Source organism: Taeniopygia guttata, chromosome 3, assembly GCF_048771995.1.
Source record: "Taeniopygia guttata chromosome 3, bTaeGut7.mat, whole genome shotgun sequence".
Lineage (NCBI taxonomy): Eukaryota > Metazoa > Chordata > Aves > Passeriformes > Estrildidae > Taeniopygia > Taeniopygia guttata.
In genome coordinates, this window is record NC_133027.1 from 19,605,165 (window position 1) to 19,622,998 (window position 17,834).

Consider the following 17,834-nt stretch of genomic DNA (forward strand, 5'->3'; position numbering starts at 1 on the left):
AGAATGTACTCGGTCTCATGCTGCTTGAGAGTCTAGAAAAGTATTTGTGCATGAACATAGCTACAGGTCTGCACACTACATACAGTCTGTGAATGTTATCCAGAGACTGAAAGGTCAGGAGATTGAAAGGTTTTTCCAGGTCAAAATTGGATTATTCTTCTGTGTCCTTTCCATAGACCAGATATTACAACTGTGAAGTCAGTTTGCTTATCCAGTCAAAGCTGCAACATTCAAAGTGTACTGAATATAGTACCATAATGAAAAGTGGCACCATATAATCCAAATTTTCTTTAAGGTATCTATGTTATTTTCTTTGATGAAGCATTTATGGAAAGGAGTTGATCAGGACAAATATCTACGAAATGTACAGCATTAATGAAAAAACGAGTTAGTTAGAGCTTACTTTAAACAAGAGCTTGTTTGTAGAAATTTCTGTATGCAAAAAGGAAAGCAGAAAAATATGCTGCTACAGAAGTAACAAGAAATTTTGTCTGTGTTTAGTTAAAAGTACTACCTGGAAAAATACTGATACAGCATGCATTCATATTCTATTTTCTTTAATCTCTTTTCTGATTCATGTATGTTTTCCTGTAGTGTGTTTCCGCTCCAGTGTTTCTTATTTCAGTCTCATCAGAATTTTGGACTTTCGCAGGTATGAAAAACTAGAAAATTACCACTGTTATTAGCATTAATCAAGCATACCTTATGAGAACTATTTTTCAAATAAATGCAACTTTACAGTAGAAAATAAATAAATTAAATGCTACATCATGGATTGCCCTGACTGAAAAAGAGTATTTCCACATCCCAGATGGTCCAAAGCATTTTGAAGTGACATGACAATATGCCAAGATAGAGGAACATGCCGGACAGCGTGATGAGAGGGGTTCTGAAGAAGTTGTCAAGACAACTTCATGCCAAAGGACTGAGGCACTTTGTGCTCTCTTTGCCTTTGTCTCTGCTGGCAAGGTCTGCTCTCTGGCCTCCCAGTTCTGCATGTCTGGTGGCAAAGATCGGGGAGGACAAACTGCTCATGGCATCTGACAATTGAGTGAGGGACAACTTCACCTGGATGTACACGAGCCCACGGCACTCAAGGGTGATGAGGGGGCTGCTGCAAGGCTGCCAAAGTCCAACCAGCAGCTGCTAAGGAGTCCTTCACTGCTGAAAGAGAGGAAGGAGCAGAAGATGCCCCATGCTGGCAGGAATGGTTGGTGCATTGGAGGGTGGCCCTGCCAGTCAGGAGGAGCTCGACAAGCTGCAGAAATGTGTTGACAGGAATGTCATGGGTTCAGGGTTCAGCCAGATCCTAAGTGCCTCACCTGTAACACTTTAATGAAGTCTGGCTCATGGCTGGGTAAAAAACTCCTTTGCCTTAGAGGACCCAGAGACTCTTGGGCCCTCATACATGAGAAGCAAACTGAAGTCCAGCTGAGGAAGATGGTTTTACTTAACTTGGAATACAGAAAGGTAAGAGGGGAATTAATTGCAGTCTTCCATTACTTACAAGCAGTTTCTAGAGAAGACGTAGCCTTTTCTATTCAGAGACACACAGAGAATGGTCAAGATGCAATGATTACAAGCTGCAACAGGTCTTTCATGATGACACCAGTGAAATAGATTAATTAAAATTTATGTGAAATCTCCATCCTTGGAGATTTTCAAAAGTCTACTGAGAAACCTGCTGTGATATTGAAGTCTGCCCTGTTAAGAGCAGGAGATTGGACTAGATGAGCTCTTTACAATCATTTAACCTAAATTATTCTGTCATACTACACTTCAGGCTGCATTGCCTTACAAGAGGTGAAATTTTAGTTTCCAATATTTTTTTTCTAACAGTCATCCTTGAAAACACATCTACATAAGGGAAATAGACTGACTGAACACACACACCCCTCATGGAAGTTATAAATTTTTCAATGTATTGTAGGAGGAAAAGCTCTAGCTATGGATTTTGGTCCCAGGATAATCAGTATCAGACTTCCATAAGTGCCTAAAAGAACAAAATATTGGAACATGCCACCATCACAAGGAAGTATAAAGGATCTCTAAAACTGCTTTGAAAGAAAGATTGTAAACTCAGTTCAGTAAAAGCTAACTCTAACCTTCTAATGATAGGAATGTCAATCTTTAATTTCAATATTGACATCAAAGGATGTGACTCCTGCTGATTTGAATTTTCAGAACACAAAGCTCCTGGAAAACTTATGAAGGCCAAATTTCCTCCTTGCTTCAGGAGGAAAACAAATGTGAAAAAACAGAATTTCCTGCAGGATAGAAATGCTATGTTTCTCTCAGCTGCATAACTGAATACTGTTGAACACCATTCCTCTCAAGAGCTCAAAATATTTTTGAACTACAATGCAAACAAATTTATCCCCATTTCTCCATATCCAAAAAATGTGGGAACACTCATGTTCATCTTTGTCTATTATGGCTTACTGCCTTCCCTCAGTGGTTTTAATTAAGTGCTGTGAGTGTTCAAATTCACAAAAAAAAAAAAAAACAAAAAAAAAACCCAACAAAAAAACAACCACTAAGAAAATTGAGCCTCGTGAATTTTTCCTCTCTGATCTAATATGAGGTTTTCATTTGCAGAAGGCAAATTATGAAGGAGACATGATGCCTTTCTTGACAAAGACCTTTTTAAAAAAATTGAGGTTTTTTTTTTTTTTTCAAAATATATCTTTTTAACCAGAAGATAATACTTAGTCTACAAATGACTGCATATAGTTGTACTGGTTTTGGCTAAATTAAATTAAGTAAATATTTATCCTTGTAGCTCTGAGGGATTTATGATTTGGGATTTGTGACCAAAGCAAGGTTGATAACACAGAAACTTTCATTATTGCTGAACAGTGCTTGCACAGGACTAAGCATTTTCTGCCAGTCACCACCCCTCCAGTGAGGAGGCTGGGAGTGCACAAGAAGCTGGGAGGGGACACAGCCAGGACAGCTGACCCAAGGGAAATTCCCTAACCTATGGCACAGTGCTCAGTATGTAAAGCTGGGGGAAGAAGAAAAAACGAGGGGACATTTGGAGTGATGGTGTTTGTCTTCCCAAGTCACATTATGTGTGGTGGGGCCCTGCTCTCCTGGGGATGGTGAAAACCTGCCTGCCCTTGGGGAGTACTGAATTAATTCCTTGTTACACTTTGCTGGTGTGCATGTGGCCTTTACTTTCCCTATTAAACTGTCTTTATCTCAACCCATGGCTTTCCGCACTTTACTCTTCTGATTCCCTCCCCCATCCACACCAGGGAATGTGACTGAGTGGTTATGTGGGGCTGAGCTGTTGGCTGGGGTTAAACCACAACAGCAGTAAACAGAAATGGCCAAGGATTAATTAGTCACCCAGTCGGGGGCAAGGAGCCCCATCCTCATCATCTCACAAGAAAAAGCAGTATTTTCTCGGGAATGACTTTCAAAATATCTTCTTTATCAAAGTTACCTTTTTCTCCTGGAGGTCCAACTCTGCCAGGACGACCTGGAGCACCTTTCTCCCCCTTTTCTCCAGCCTCCCCTGTTGATATAAAAGTAAACAAAAAGAAGAATCCTATTAAACCAGGATTATTTTCTGTTAGCAGCTGTGAGAAGAATGCCATTCTCTCCAGTGAAAAAAATAGATGTGATCTGATTTAACAGCTTTACTTGATGGACAGAAAGTAGATTTTTCTTCAGTTGATGCAGACACTGGAAAACCCCATCAATACATTACTGAGGTCTCATACAACAGGGTCTAGTTTTGTGGATGTTACTTACACCACTGACCTTCAAAAAGCCAGCAGCACAATTCACTTAAGTAGAAGCTTCAGAATCAGACCCCAACTCAGCACATAAACTTCTGTGTTCACCAAACTCTTTCCAAGCCTCTGCCAAGGACATCTTTAAATCTCAAGTAAAAATGGCTTAACTATGACCTTAAATTAAAAGAAAAAAATGTCATTTTTGTGACCTATAAGAAAGCACTGCTACATCCATCATTTGAGGATCATTTTTAAGCATGAAAGCATTAACTCCCTACTTCATATCCTGAGTTATATACTGTGCTTTTTAATCTCTGATGTATGAACCACTATGTAGTGTACTTACATGCACATAGCTTGTGCATGTAAGTACATACATCATTGTATTCAGCATATTTAAACATCACTTTATGTAAAACTTGTTTGTCTCCCTGGTGCCTTTCATTAAAAATTTGGGGATGCTTAGCTTGTTTTGCCCACTACAGCCACACTAGTACTGTAGTCTGCCATTGACATAAAATTAAAATCTCTGACAAACAGAAGGTTAAAGAATTATTTATACAGCCACCTTGACAAAACAGGATTTATTTGAGAAGAAGAAGAAAGGAGAAGAAAGTTCTATGGCTTCCACAGAAAATAATGTGCTGGTATGTAAAATCCAGAGCTAGCACAGCATATATGATATCCCAACACTGTATTTCTATGGAGAGTGAGCATTAGCTGCTCTCCAGGAAGCTGATGGGAGCACCACACAGGAAAGTCAATGGTTATCATGCACCCCACAAGCCCAGCTCTCTGGCATAGCTGGCAGCTGTGGTTCAGAGAGGAGTCACAGAGATGACATGTCACACCATGGCACATTTCAAATATGCAGCCTCCAGCTCTCTTTCCATCTCTCTCTTTATTGTAGACCTAGGTGGCTGTGAGCAGAACTCAGCCCTCCATCTGTTATATTTTCATTCTTCAGGCTGCTCCAGACCATCTTCCCTGCCTTCAGACATGCAAAAATAGGCCATTCCCTGACCTTAATGAGGACAAACTTCACATAACCCCCGGTGAATAATATTGTTAGTATGAAACAGGCTATAATTTGGCACATTTGGGAACGTCACTTTTTTATTATCAAGCAACCAATAGGCATTGTATGATTGCCTTTCACCCCTCAGGGCTGGTTATGAGTTCTTTGCTTCCCAAAGATAAATCCTGACAATGACTTTTCCTTGCTCTCTGGAGGCTGAGAGCAGGCTATTACAGCCTATTGCTTTACACGTTCTTCAGAGTGAAAGCTGTGCATTAGGGATCAATAAAATAGATCACTCTTGCTTCAGGCCATTACACTTGCCTGCATTTATTCTTATAATACGATGACACCGCATTCCTTAGTGTGGGTGTTTTAAAAACTTTCTGCAGGAGGAGATTACTCCATTACAGGCCCAGCTACAGACCAGTCGACATTTTTTTCTTATCAGCTGTTTTGAGGAGCAAGACCTTGGCCAAGAGAGACTGATCGGTGGTACAGCACAGCTTTGCCTTGTGTAAGTCCCTATTCTTGCTGTTTGTACCCTGATCATTGTGCAAATTGAGGAAGTAAAGCCTGTGCAGGTGTCGTGGGCAACAAAACAGTTTTCAGTCAAGACCTTTCAAACAAGTTAATTTTTCACCAATAAACAATAATGTTTAACTTCTTGATTCATGAAACAAAGAAAGACACCCCTGTGCCTCCTTTCTGGTCTCCGGTCCCTCAATCTACAACCAAGTGCCTTCAGAGCAGGAGGTTGGGATCTGTGCATTCTGGTCCCTACCTGACTAGTCTGTTGTGGCCTTTTCCACCAGCTACAGTCCCTTAGCACTTGCACCTCTTGTTCAGTCTCCTCTCCATCCCTTCCTGCAGATTTGCTCCAGCCCCACTGCAGGAAGCAGTACTTTCTCTGTCAGCACAACGCAGCCTTGTCCATGCAGCTGAGACAGGGCGAGATGTAGTTAGCAGTGCTCTGCGGTGCTGAGATGCCCCATACTCCTAAAAGAAATTTAGCCCTGCCAAACTATGTGAGCTATTAAGCACTCCTGTCTGGTGATAACTTCTTTCTATTACTCATATTCCCCATGTGAGTTGATGTGGGTGTAAAAAAATTGGGTTTTTTAACGTAGCATTAACTTTTTTATGTATTGAACGTCATTGAGACTATTAAGACAACTCCTGCTTTAGACTCTAGAAGGTAGACAAAACAAGATGACAAGCTGAGAATTTAAGCTCTGAAGGGCTGTTCTGTGTTATTTTTTTCTCCACAATTGTAGTAACTTCAATTTTATGTGCCTATCAAAAGAAACTGGACTTTAGGAAGAATATGAGTGAACTGTGCAGTGAGGTTTCATCATCCATTGCTTTTTCACATGCAGCACACTTTTTTTATTGTTTATACTGCTGGCTTTCTAAAACATGGTTCAGTCTGCTATCTGCATTCTCAGAGCCATGGTTTTTGCCTGACACTTTTCATCTTACTCCTTTATACTCTTGAGTTAAAAAAATAACCAACCCACCAAAGCCTGCCCGCCTAAAAAAAACCCATCAAAATGACTATAAAAAACAAACAAAGAAGCAAAAAATCCACCAAAAATCAAACCAAACCAAAAATACTCCAAACATACAAAAACCCCCAAACCAACCAAGCAAAACAAACAAAAACAAATTCCCCCCCCCCAAAAAAAAAAAAGGAAAAAAAATCCCACAAACCACCAAAACCTGTCCATAAGACCTAAACTGCCAAATTTAATCTCATTTGTGCTTTTACTATTCTTGGTATCTTTAGTAGCTTTCTTCCTCATCCATTTCCACTTCCATTCTCATCTCATGCCCCTTATGATTTTCTCTTTTACTCTGTGGGATCTTAATTGATTTTGTATCATTTTACATTTATTTAGTTTCCAGTCTCTCCACTCAGTGTCATTTTTTGAGCTCTTCTTCCTTTGTTTTTCCCTATTATCTCTTTCTGTTCTTCTAAAATTCCTCCTTTACACTCCCCTACTTCTGCGTACTTTTCCCTGATGATTTTCTCCTTCATCACCCCATTGGGGCTCCACATTTTGCACCACCTCTTAAGTGTCTATCATCTGCCATTCACATATCCCATGGTCTCCCTAATTTCTCACATTTTTTCCCTGTTTTTCCCAGATTCTGACAGAGCCATGCCCAGCAGTAGTGGGGCACTCTATTTCTCCACTGCTGGAGATGTTGCTGGCAGCCCAGGGAAGGAGGAGGAGATGGTGCAGATCTAAAAGCTGCAATGAGCAAATCCTGCTGCATGGCAGCTGAAATTTGGGCAAGTGGCCACGTGTGCTTAGTTTAAAGGAATCCTTGGCCAGTGAAATGGGTTGGAGTTGTGCCAGGGCGGGACAGCAGTATCTCATCACCACCTCTCTGAGCCAGTCCCCCTGACAGCACAGTTGGTGCACTGAAAGCTTTTTAGGGATTTCACATTAACTAGGTCTGTATCAGGTCATTTTATGCTTCACAGAATTTGTACATCAATCTCGCTCAATTTTGCGAGGCTTATATCTTATGAAACTGAGTGAAATCATTAACACACAGTGGTTTTCAGTCCTCTCTCTGGCTTCCAGGCTCAGAATTATCATCTGCCAAAGGGTCCTGCACAGTTTACACAATTTAAAAACCTTTGCTGCACATCATAACAATAATGTTTATTGTTATTGTTGTTATTGTTGTTGTTGTCATTGCATTACAATGGTAATCATATATGCTAATTTTGACTGATTACAAAAATAAGAAAATCAATGCAAAGAAGTCATAAAACTCATCCTGTCAAGTTCTTTTATATGAAAAATATTTTCAAAGCTTAGGGCTGTGGAATCTGACCCTTTGACTGATATTTCATGCAAATTTGGACAACATATATTAACTTGCTTGTGTTCTCCTCTGTAAGTCACACTAAGAGCACTATCCTATGCCTTTTACATAATAAATATATCAAACAAATTAAACAACTTTACTCAAGTCTTAGTGAAACTTCAGAAGGCTTGGACACAGTGTTGTTCTCTCTAACTGGAACATCTGCAGAAAGTCTACATATTATTAAGATCAAAAGCCACTTATTGAAGTAAATAGTAAAGAACAGTTTTTGGCTGAGTTCAGGCATCCAAAGCTGCATCTATAATAATAATAATAATAGACAAAACAATAATAAATATTAAGAAATAAACATATTGTTAAAGCCAATTGGCTAAGCACAGCTCTCATCCCTGTAGCCCAGCTCTCTTGCCTCAAGCAGGGGACAGGCACACACAAATTGGGCAATGCCTGGAGAGGACAGTTTACACCCAGCCAAACCCGTGGCCAAGCTGGGCTCACAATTTAACTGTGTGAACAGCTGCAGAACAGAGCTGAGCCTCACCCTTCCCAATCAGTTAACCAGAACAGGCAATGACTGCAGTCCATACTGTGACTCTCTGGCAACTCGGGAAAGCCCAGATTTGTAATGATAGGATTAATGGCAGCAATTGTGGTTAGGTGGGTTTTGTGACACTACAAGTCATAATTACAAGAAAAATTGAAAGTTTTGTTGTATGCTTTTTACACAATGCTTTTTTTTTTAATTGTTGATGATAAACTGGTGGTTTTCATGGGGTTTTTTTGTCCTTAAAAAGGATTAAAAAAAAGTTTAAAAGTATCTCCCCATGTTCATATATTTCAACAGGAATGTCATAGCCCTCACAAGGGGAATTATTGTTATTGACTAAACAGGGCTGGGATTTCAACAACCATAATGGATGTTGTTGCTTTAAAATGCTAATTCTTCCCAGTAGTTGATTTCTTATGCAAGGTATATTTTTTTCCTATGAAAAGATCAACCATTTATTACACCACCTTCTTTGGGCAAGAGTTTGGGGGCATATTCTGTAAAAATGTTGTATTTTTCAAAAAAATTATAGAAATGTCAAAAATCTAACTAAAGTTGGCTTTCTTCTAAGAGGTATTCAAGCTTTTAAAAAATCAAAAGAAGACAAACAAAAGACAAGAAAACACAAAATAATTCCTATTACATTGCAAAATGGAAATGAAAACCTGGCCAGGTACAAAGTAGGGCCTGATGTTACAGTTTTTGGGTATGTGTACCATACCACTGCTCAGTATAAACACAGAGAGAGCAACCAAGCAATGTATAAGAGTAACAAGTACTAATGATCACCAGCAAATCTGGGAAACTGACATGCATTCTCTGAACCATTTAATTTCACCTTATGGACATTAAAACTCAATTTTTAAGGAGGCTATAAACAGGGGCAAATAAGAGGACAACTGAGAGGCACCTTCTTTGTCTCTGTTAAAACTGTCAATTATGCAAATAAGCCTGTTAGAACAAAAATTTTAATATCTGAATAATGGAGAAGGCTTTCACATTACCTTTGAGGCCTGGAACAAGAATCTGAACAGAGCAGGACTCCTCTGCAATGTGTTGAGAATATCCAGATCTTAGCAGTGACAGGAAGGCAAGGCTAATTAGAGTCACCAAGAAAACCAGATCTCTCTTCATAATGAGCACTTACAGGTCACTGACTCCTAAACAAAAGAATGAATAAACAGTTGTAAGAATTCTAAAGGCTTTCAACAGTTTCTAAACCCATGCAGCATCCCACTACAAACACAATATATATTTGTGTGCTATAACCCACACAGCATGAGAAGCACATTGCACAGTTCCTCCAAGCAGGTTATATTTTGCCCAGACACACATGAAACAGGCAGCAGCACATTTAGCAGGTTTTTTTGCTGTTAGACTTGATGGGATAAAGCCCAGGAGAAATTTAATTAAACAAGAAAGAGATTAAACAATGCTAATAATAGGCAAATCTGTGTTCATGATTTCTCATTGGAGGCAGCTATCTGGAAAGGTGAAAGGAGATAATGCAGCACATAGGCTTAGAATCACAGAATTGCTTAGGATGGAAAAGACCTCTAAGATCATCAGCCAGCCATTAACCCAGGACTGCCAAGTCTGCCACTAAGCCATGTCCCCCAAGTACCACATCTACATGTCTTTGAAATATGTCCAGGGATGGTGACTCAATCACTTCCCTGGGCAGCCTGTTCCAGTGCTTGACAACCCTTTCCATGAAGTAATTTTTTCCTAATATACGATGTAAACTCCCTCTTGCACAACTTGAGGCCATTTCCTCTTGTCCTATTACTTGTAACCTGGGAAAAAAGACCATCTCCACCCTGGCTACAACCTCCTCTCAAGTAATTGTAAAGAGCAATAAGGTCTCCCCTGCACCTCCTTTTCTCCAGGCTAAACCCTACTCCTTACAGGACTTTTGTTCCAGACCCTTCATCAGCTCTGTTGCCCATCTCTGGACATACTCCAGCACCTCCACGTCCTTCTTGCAGTGAGGGGCCCAGAATTGAAAACAGGATTTGAGGCGTAAACTCACCAGTGCCAAGTACAGGAGAAAATCACTGCCCTGGTCCTGCTGGCCACACCATTGCTAATAAAGGGCAGAACATCATTGGCCTTCTTGGCCACCTGGCCTTGCGCTGAAAGTTGTCAGTACTAAGTTCCCACTTAGAGTGGATACTGCCCTAAAAAGGCAATTCAGTAACAGATGAGACCAACTCAAAGGCCTGAAAATTCACTTCCCATCTACCTGAGCACTGGGATTGTGCCCAGGCAAATTGTCTGATACAACAGCCCTCATATAAGTCATTGAGGGTGGAAGACAGGTAATATTTCACTGTATCATTCAATAAAGCTGAATCAGAGTCTTCAATAACTCCTGGAGAGAATCAACTTTGAAACTTAGTCTAGTCTAAGCTGACAAGTGAAATGGCTTGCCTGAAATTACGCTGTGAAGAGATGTCCCAGAAAACAACCAAACAGAAATGGAGTTTGTGTGAAAGGACTGTAAAAAACCAATATTTAGGAGGCCTGTAAAAATACTTTGACAAAAGTGTTATTTATGTATTTCTGATATATTTTTCTAGTCTGTCCTTAACCAGCGCTCAGTAGTACACAAATAAGCTGAAAGTTATAATAGATTTTTATCATCTTTTACAGCCACCATAAGGGCATATGAATTTTACATCTAGAGCAAGAAGTTTGGGCTATATTAATTTCCACTCCCTGAATCCCTTCAAAAATAAGAAGGATTAGGCACAGGTGTGGGACCAGTATATGGGTCTGTATGCCTCAACATATTGGGGATCTAGGAGAGCAGAACTGTATTTTTGAGATGGCCTGAAGGTACTAACTGGCATAACAGATGTCTTAGCAGCAAGGCCAAGTAGATGATTTTGGATTTGGGGGAATAAATTGTCCCTCTGAATTACTGTCCAGTTTGTGCTTCCATTATCCCCTAGGAGACCATAGCAAGGGAATCTGATGGGAGCAGACTTTGTCTCCTTCCTCATGTGTGGAGGGCATTGCAGGAGTTACTGGCCAGGTTTCTCTGCCTCACAACCTCCTTGCTACACCATCTGTTGCTACATCCACACTGAGGGACAGAGGATGCCACAATACACCCCTAAGTTCTTACTGATCATCCAGCTCTGGTGCAAAGACTTGTATGCACTATGAGTCCCTTTTGACCCAAATCTGTTCCCCAGGTTTCTTTCCAAAGGAGAGAGACCTGCAGCTGGAGGACCACGCCTTAAAAGGTGATATCTATGCTTTGAGTTGGGAAGAGCTCTTGGGTCAAGAGATCTCAATGCAGTCATAGTCTAATGGGCTACAGTAGGGCAGGAAACCCTCGGGAAACGGTAATGCTAGGCAACTTTCCCATGGGGCAAGGGAAGAACAGGGACTATCTGAGGATTTCCACAACCTGCCATGCAGTCCTATAATGGGTCAGGCATAAGCTACTTCTCAGACAAACTTTGCCAACCAGAAAGAATACTTAGGAGATGGTGGGACTGCTGCTCAAATATTTAGGTCATGATAAGTTTTGTCACAATTGCAGCAATTATCACTTGTGGTTTCTCAAGAGTACAGGGCAAAACTGACTTTTGCCACTCAAGGATGAGGAACAGGATCTAGAGAAGGTACATCATAAAGCCATGCATGGATCTGTTAGAATGTGACCAGAGGAGGGACACAAAGATGACAACTTCTCCTACAAAAACATGTGAGAGAGTTGCGGCTGTTCAGTCTGGATGGTGTCTTAAGTTTTAGCTTTCATATTTTTCAGACTCTGTACTGCCTTAGTGTGTGACTCTGAACTTCATATTAAGTGCTAGTAAATTCACTTAACAAGGTAGTTAGACAAAATAATCCTTTTCCAGATTAAGGACCAAATACAACCGTTGCAGCCTTAGACCCAAAAAGCATAAACAACAGCAAATTAAAGAGAGCAAACCAAGAGAGTAGGACTTCATAACCAAAAACTGTAATTAGACAATTAACCCCAATATATAAATAAACCAAAACTTATAAAAGTGTAAAAATTCATAACCAGTTTTCCATCTTGAGCAGAACCCCAGCCAGGCTCCTATACTACCCACAGTATATCCTTTAAAAGCCTTTTAATAAATACCTACTTTCAAATACCTACTTTCACCTACCTACAAAGTTTATTCCTTTAACTCTGTCTAGTCTCTGTTCTAAGTCAGCCTCTCTAGGCATCATGGAAAAAAATAAATCTCAGGGGAAACATCACTGGGGCCTTCCAGTATTTATAAAATACCGGGGATTATAAAAAAAAAGAGAGAGTAGCTTTTTACACAGACAGACAGTGATAGGATAAGGAAGAATGGCTTTAAACTGAAAGAGAAGATATTTAGATTAGGTAGGCAGGTTTCCCAGAAAAGTTAAGAATGCCCCATCCCAGGAAGTGTTCAAGGCCAGATTGCACAGGACCCTGCACAATCTGTCCAGTAGAAGATGCCCTACCCATGGCAGTGGAGTTGGAATTAGAAAATCTTTAAGGTCCCTTCCAACAGAAGCTTTTCTACGATTTTGTGATAAAGGTGGACATAAAGAAGTGCAATAATCAGAGAGGAAAAGGAAAAGTAATGGAAATTTGGATGCCATGGAGAAGCAGCAACCAGGCCAGATCCCCAGTGCTGTGACAGACAAAACCAGCAGGAAAGCATTTGCTGTGTTGCTGAACTCTGCTTTTCCGGGCTACAGCCTCCCTTGCCTGTGCACAGGGCCAGCCACAAATACTAGAAACCAGGTCAAGTCACCGGCTACTTTATAGCTATTTTCTAAGTTTATGCAAACTATTTGACCACAGTCTTGAGATAGTTTTGAAGTATCAATCTCTGTGAGAACACTTTTCTCCAAAATATTCTCATGTGCCTACTAAAATTACTTCAGAAACATTAAGCTTGAATCTGGCTACATCTCCCCAGAAGGAGATTCCTAACCCCAGGGTACAAGGAATTTGTTCACAGTGGACAGTCCTGCCTCTTTTTTCTGTCTCTGATTCACAGCAGTCATCAAACAAGAGGGAGCAAAAAAAGATAGTGAATAAGAAAGGTTGAGGAAAAGAGTGCTTTTCCTCAAAGGTTTCTAAGGCCACTCTTGGTATTTAAATAGTCAATGCTGGTTGACTGCAAAATGAAGGAGTCCCTGGCAGGAACATGATTTGCAATGCCAAGTGAGGGACCAGCAGTCCCTCATGGAGGAAGGCTGTGGTTGCCTCAGCCAGCCAGGAGGATATACCTGGAAGTCTCTTTCAGTCACCCTCAGCAGCAGCCACCCCTGAGAGACGGGGTTTGCAGGCTGAACAAGAGGATGTGGGTCCTACCTGCCATAGCCTGCAGGACCCACCTACACCCCAGGAGAGCACCTGATCACCAGCTTGCAGGACATCCTAGGCAGGATATCCCACCTTTTCTTATGTAGTGGGAGCACTTCAGGATTCAGAAGATCGGACAAAGAGGCTTTCAAGCCGAGTGGTTCAGATACCCAGCTGAAAGCCTGGAAATTAGGCAGTTTCAATATGAGCACCTGGCAGACTGATGATAAGGATTCTTAATGGAAAAACTGGAGAGTGGAATGAAATGGCCTGATGTGGAAGAAGAAATTGAAATTACAGTGGTTCTTCTGTCTCTGCAATAGCGAATAAAAGGTAACATCATCTCCTCTGTCTGCATTTCATGAGGATTTAGATGTATCCAGACTCCACCTGAAAGATCAAAAGCTCCAGGTATGTTAAATATTAATTTGCCTTTGCAAACTCGTACACAGCTCAGAGATGAGACAGACATCGAGCAGCAGAGCACTGTCAAGGCTGCTTCTGGGCTCTCCTCAGCAGCCACATATGAAGGATTTTCTGGGGGAAACAAAATCTCCAACAAAGTTTCAGCACATTCCCTGGTGTCTGCTGCTGCTCTTACATGTCTCAGAGACAGAGGGGATACAACCCCACCCTACCACATATTAACTCAACTCACAGGGGAAATGGATTTGCTCTAGAGAAAGAAGCTTCTTTAATGTCATTCAGGTAACAACACCCAGATCCGTAAGAATACTTGGGGAAATTACCTTGGTCTGAGAAGAGCTACTAACAAAAGGAATCTCTGAGGAGGCTGCACATTAAAAAACTCTCTAAAATCTGTGGTTGCAGTAAAGGGACTGCAATCCTTGATTAATAGTAGAAATCAAGCCAAAAGCACTTTGTATATCACTTTCTTCATCTCTCCCTGCTTTCAAAAGAAACCTTCTGCAGCTAAAATTTCTTTCTGTGATTGAAATAACAGTTTGATCTCCAGGTAAGTGCTACAGCAGACACTTTCACTTTAAAATACTAGAAAATTTCTTGCCTTTCTGACCTGTTTTCAAGCCCTTTCAGACCTAGATGCATAAAATCTTTTAAGAAAACTAAATCACATTGAAACTGGTCCTCAGATAAAGGAGGACCAAGCTGTTTTTTCAAACCACTGTTTTGGCCCTGGTATTTGGACTATCTTCAGCATTGGTAAAATCAATGCTTGAGAGAAACCTAAACATGTTCAGCACTGTAAAAGTATGAATATTTTCTCACTGCCTCTGTAGGGGTAAAAAGTCAAATTTGTGGCCATTAAATTAGTGAAAGTTGAAAATATTGGAAAAAATTAGGAGAAGAAAAAGGCAGCACTTACTTAAAAAATAAAATTTAATAAAGTGCCTCAATTTCCATCAGAAATGAAAACATATCAATGCAATCAGCACAATAATTTCAAAACAACTTTTGAGACCTCTCAGCTTCAGGAATTATGCCTCAGGCACCAAAAGAGAAGAGGTTTCTCAAACCAAGCTTCAAATGACAAAGTCCTTGAGAGGTCATTGGAGAATCCCAAAGGCCCCACAGGCTCGCTCAAAGCCGCTCAGGACCAGCCAGGCCAGCTGGCACTCACTGAGTTCCCACACTTCCCCCCAGCTCTGGGGGGATGGAAAGCTTGGAAATCACTTGAGCCAGCTAATGCCTCATGCATGAAGTCCCTGTATCTACCAGCGGCTCCAAAACTGCCAGTGGCTACTTCTATGCCATTATTTTGGACTTAGAAGAAATAACACAGATGATCTGCCAAGCTGAAACTAAATGGATGATAAATGCAGAAGACAAGTGATGCTTGCTGGCATTAATGCTCGGCCAGCCAATAGCTACTGAGTAACTGCAATCCTCTGTATAATCCTATAGGACTCATCTTTGAGCTGGTTTTATTTCATTGAGTAGTTTTCATGCTATGATTTTTTTTTTCTTTTTGTTGTTATTTTAAAAATTATACTAACTTCTCAGGTATCTGAGCTGAATTATCTATATTCTGAATGGAGTATGCTTCTGCTACAGACACACAAATCTGCAGAGCCACAGCCACATTTGGTGAGTGACTTTCCCAAGCTGGTTTGAGTCAGCACTACAGACACAGCACAAAAATTTTCACTCCCTGACTTTTTAAGTCCTTGTCATCCACATCTCAACACCTCCCCTGCAGAACCCTTTGGAAGCTCATGTATCTTTAAGCCAACTGCAGGTCCTAAGCTGGATTCTAGGAGATACGACACATGCCCAGAAAAAAAAAAAAAAAGCCCCCAAATAACAGGCTGTGACACCGTACCCATGCTGTTTCAAACATCTTGAACAGATAAAAACAAACAAACAAAAAATAATTAAGTCACAGGGCTACCAGCAGTGCCAGCCTCTGGCCAGGGACAGGTTTCTGGGGGAAGCGAGGAGAAGCAGAAGGGACAAACCTCCAGCACTGTTGACACAAGCTGCGTTTCACCCCTTGGCTCAAGGGATGTGGATGATTCCCTGGGGAAGAAGCCTTTCACATTGGAGATAAAACCTGTGTCACTGACCTCATCTTCCTCCATTACACCCTTATTAATCTTTCTAACCTACAGATGTTTTGTGCAGCTATGCTTTTACTTTATCTAAGCATTTTCTCATTTGTCCTCTCAGTTCCCTTGCACATTACTTTGGGTAATCAAACGTTTGCCATTTAGCTAGACTATAAAAATCAGAATCAATTACAAAGCTACTTAAACGTTGGGTGATGATTATCATAACATTGCAATGCTCTCAAGTTAAATCCTACATGTTGATTTAAAGGTTAAAGCAATGGACTTGAAAGACTAAAAAATTCCCTAAATATTAATAGTGTAGAATTGCAAGAATGAGGACCATAACTGCCATGCTTACCAAGTCTCTGTGAAATCTATGGAGCATGGAGTAGCATAAAGCAGAGACATAACACATTTCAGCTCCTGATAACACTGAAGAACAGTGAGGTCTGCTGTAGAGGACAAAAGAGTGAGTCTAAGCTGATGGGAAGCTAGCATTACCTAAAAGCAAACTGATAGTAAGTCCTTGGTTACTCCCCAAAGTACGCTTAATACTGGCACAACAGAGCCATTTCCTCAGACGATGTTTGTGAGGTGTAAGGTATGATTAGTTTGTCAACATAGATGCCCTTATCAGATGTAGGTATAGTAGTCTCATTTTTCAAAAAGAATGTTTTTAAAAACTGGGACAAGTTTCGTCCTGATGTTGCTCTGCTGAAGTCAGTGAGTTCATGTTAGTATTAACTTATTGTCATCTGTACTGGAAGTGTAAAAACAAGGCTTCCACAAGAGTGAGATGAAGTAGTGCCAGAATGGGCAACTTTTCAAAACTTTTAACTAGAGGGAGATGGGACCTGAGTGCCAAATCTTTCACAATAATTCTCCATGGATTTTTAGACAATCTATGGATTTTTTTGTAGAAAATAACACTCAAGTACATTTTTGTCTTTATGTAAATTGGTGGTCAGAGACAACTAGAAATACTAAACAGAATTTCTCATGAAATGTTTCAATCAAAGTCTCTACTAGATTACAAGATCTCTTCTGCCTTCAGCTATAGTGTACAAAAATAATTTGTCATTTTGGGTGCCATCATTGTTATATGTCAGATCAAATTTTTTGTATTCTCAACCACAAACAAACAGACAAATTAGTGTACAGGATACTAATTTAACTATCAGTTCTTCTAAAGCAGGGGTCTAAAATGTCTCAGTTCATTCCCACTCCTATAAAGCATTTACATGAGAACTTCATACTATCCCCATACAGCTATTTGCAGGAAATAAAAAACCAAGAATTCACCAAGAATCAGTGAATAATGTGGAGAATGCTGCAGGGAACATTTCTGTACATGAAAAAATGCATAATATGAACATTTGCATTTGTAATTTTACTTATGAAGCTTTAAGGCGTTGCTTTTCAGCCCTTCCCATCTACAGAGGCTTAGGACTAGCTGCAGAAGTTGGGGCATCTGTGCAATATTATGCCCACTCAACTTACACTTTGCAACACATTCTCACTCTTGAGGTGTTTGGAAGTTTTCCTAGGTGGGCCTGACCATTGCCTTCTTGAGGAGACTGGACAGGCTGAAAAGGCAAACTCACCCTGTCCCAGTCCTACAGCTCCATTCTGGGAGGTGTAGAGAAGAGGCAGAAAAGTCTATCAAGGCCCCATCCCATCATCCCAGCCATGCCAGCAGTGGCATCTGCCTTTTGCACAACAGAAATGCCATTCAAGTATTGATCCAAAAGGTGTGAAGTAACAACTATGGAAGATCGTCAGCTTAAAGGGATTGAAACACACAGCT

The 17,834-nt window shown here is 40.6% G+C and overlaps 1 protein-coding gene across 3 annotated transcripts in view; it reads right to left on the reverse strand.

Annotated features, from left to right (window-relative positions):
- The window catches only part of COLEC11 (collectin subfamily member 11), a 46,600-nt gene that overhangs the window by 12,088 nt on the left and 16,678 nt on the right, over positions 1 to 17,834 (reverse strand). For all 3 annotated transcript variants that reach the window (XM_030270095.4, XM_002197337.7, XM_030270094.4), the window contains exons 2-3: positions 9,163 to 9,318; positions 3,452 to 3,523 (exon numbers count right to left, since the gene is read on the reverse strand). In XM_030270095.4, the coding sequence (XP_030125955.3) occupies positions 3,452 to 3,523; positions 9,163 to 9,292 (202 nt within the window). In that variant the 5' untranslated portion in view covers positions 9,293 to 9,318. The remainder of the gene's footprint in view (positions 1 to 3,451; positions 3,524 to 9,162; positions 9,319 to 17,834) is intronic.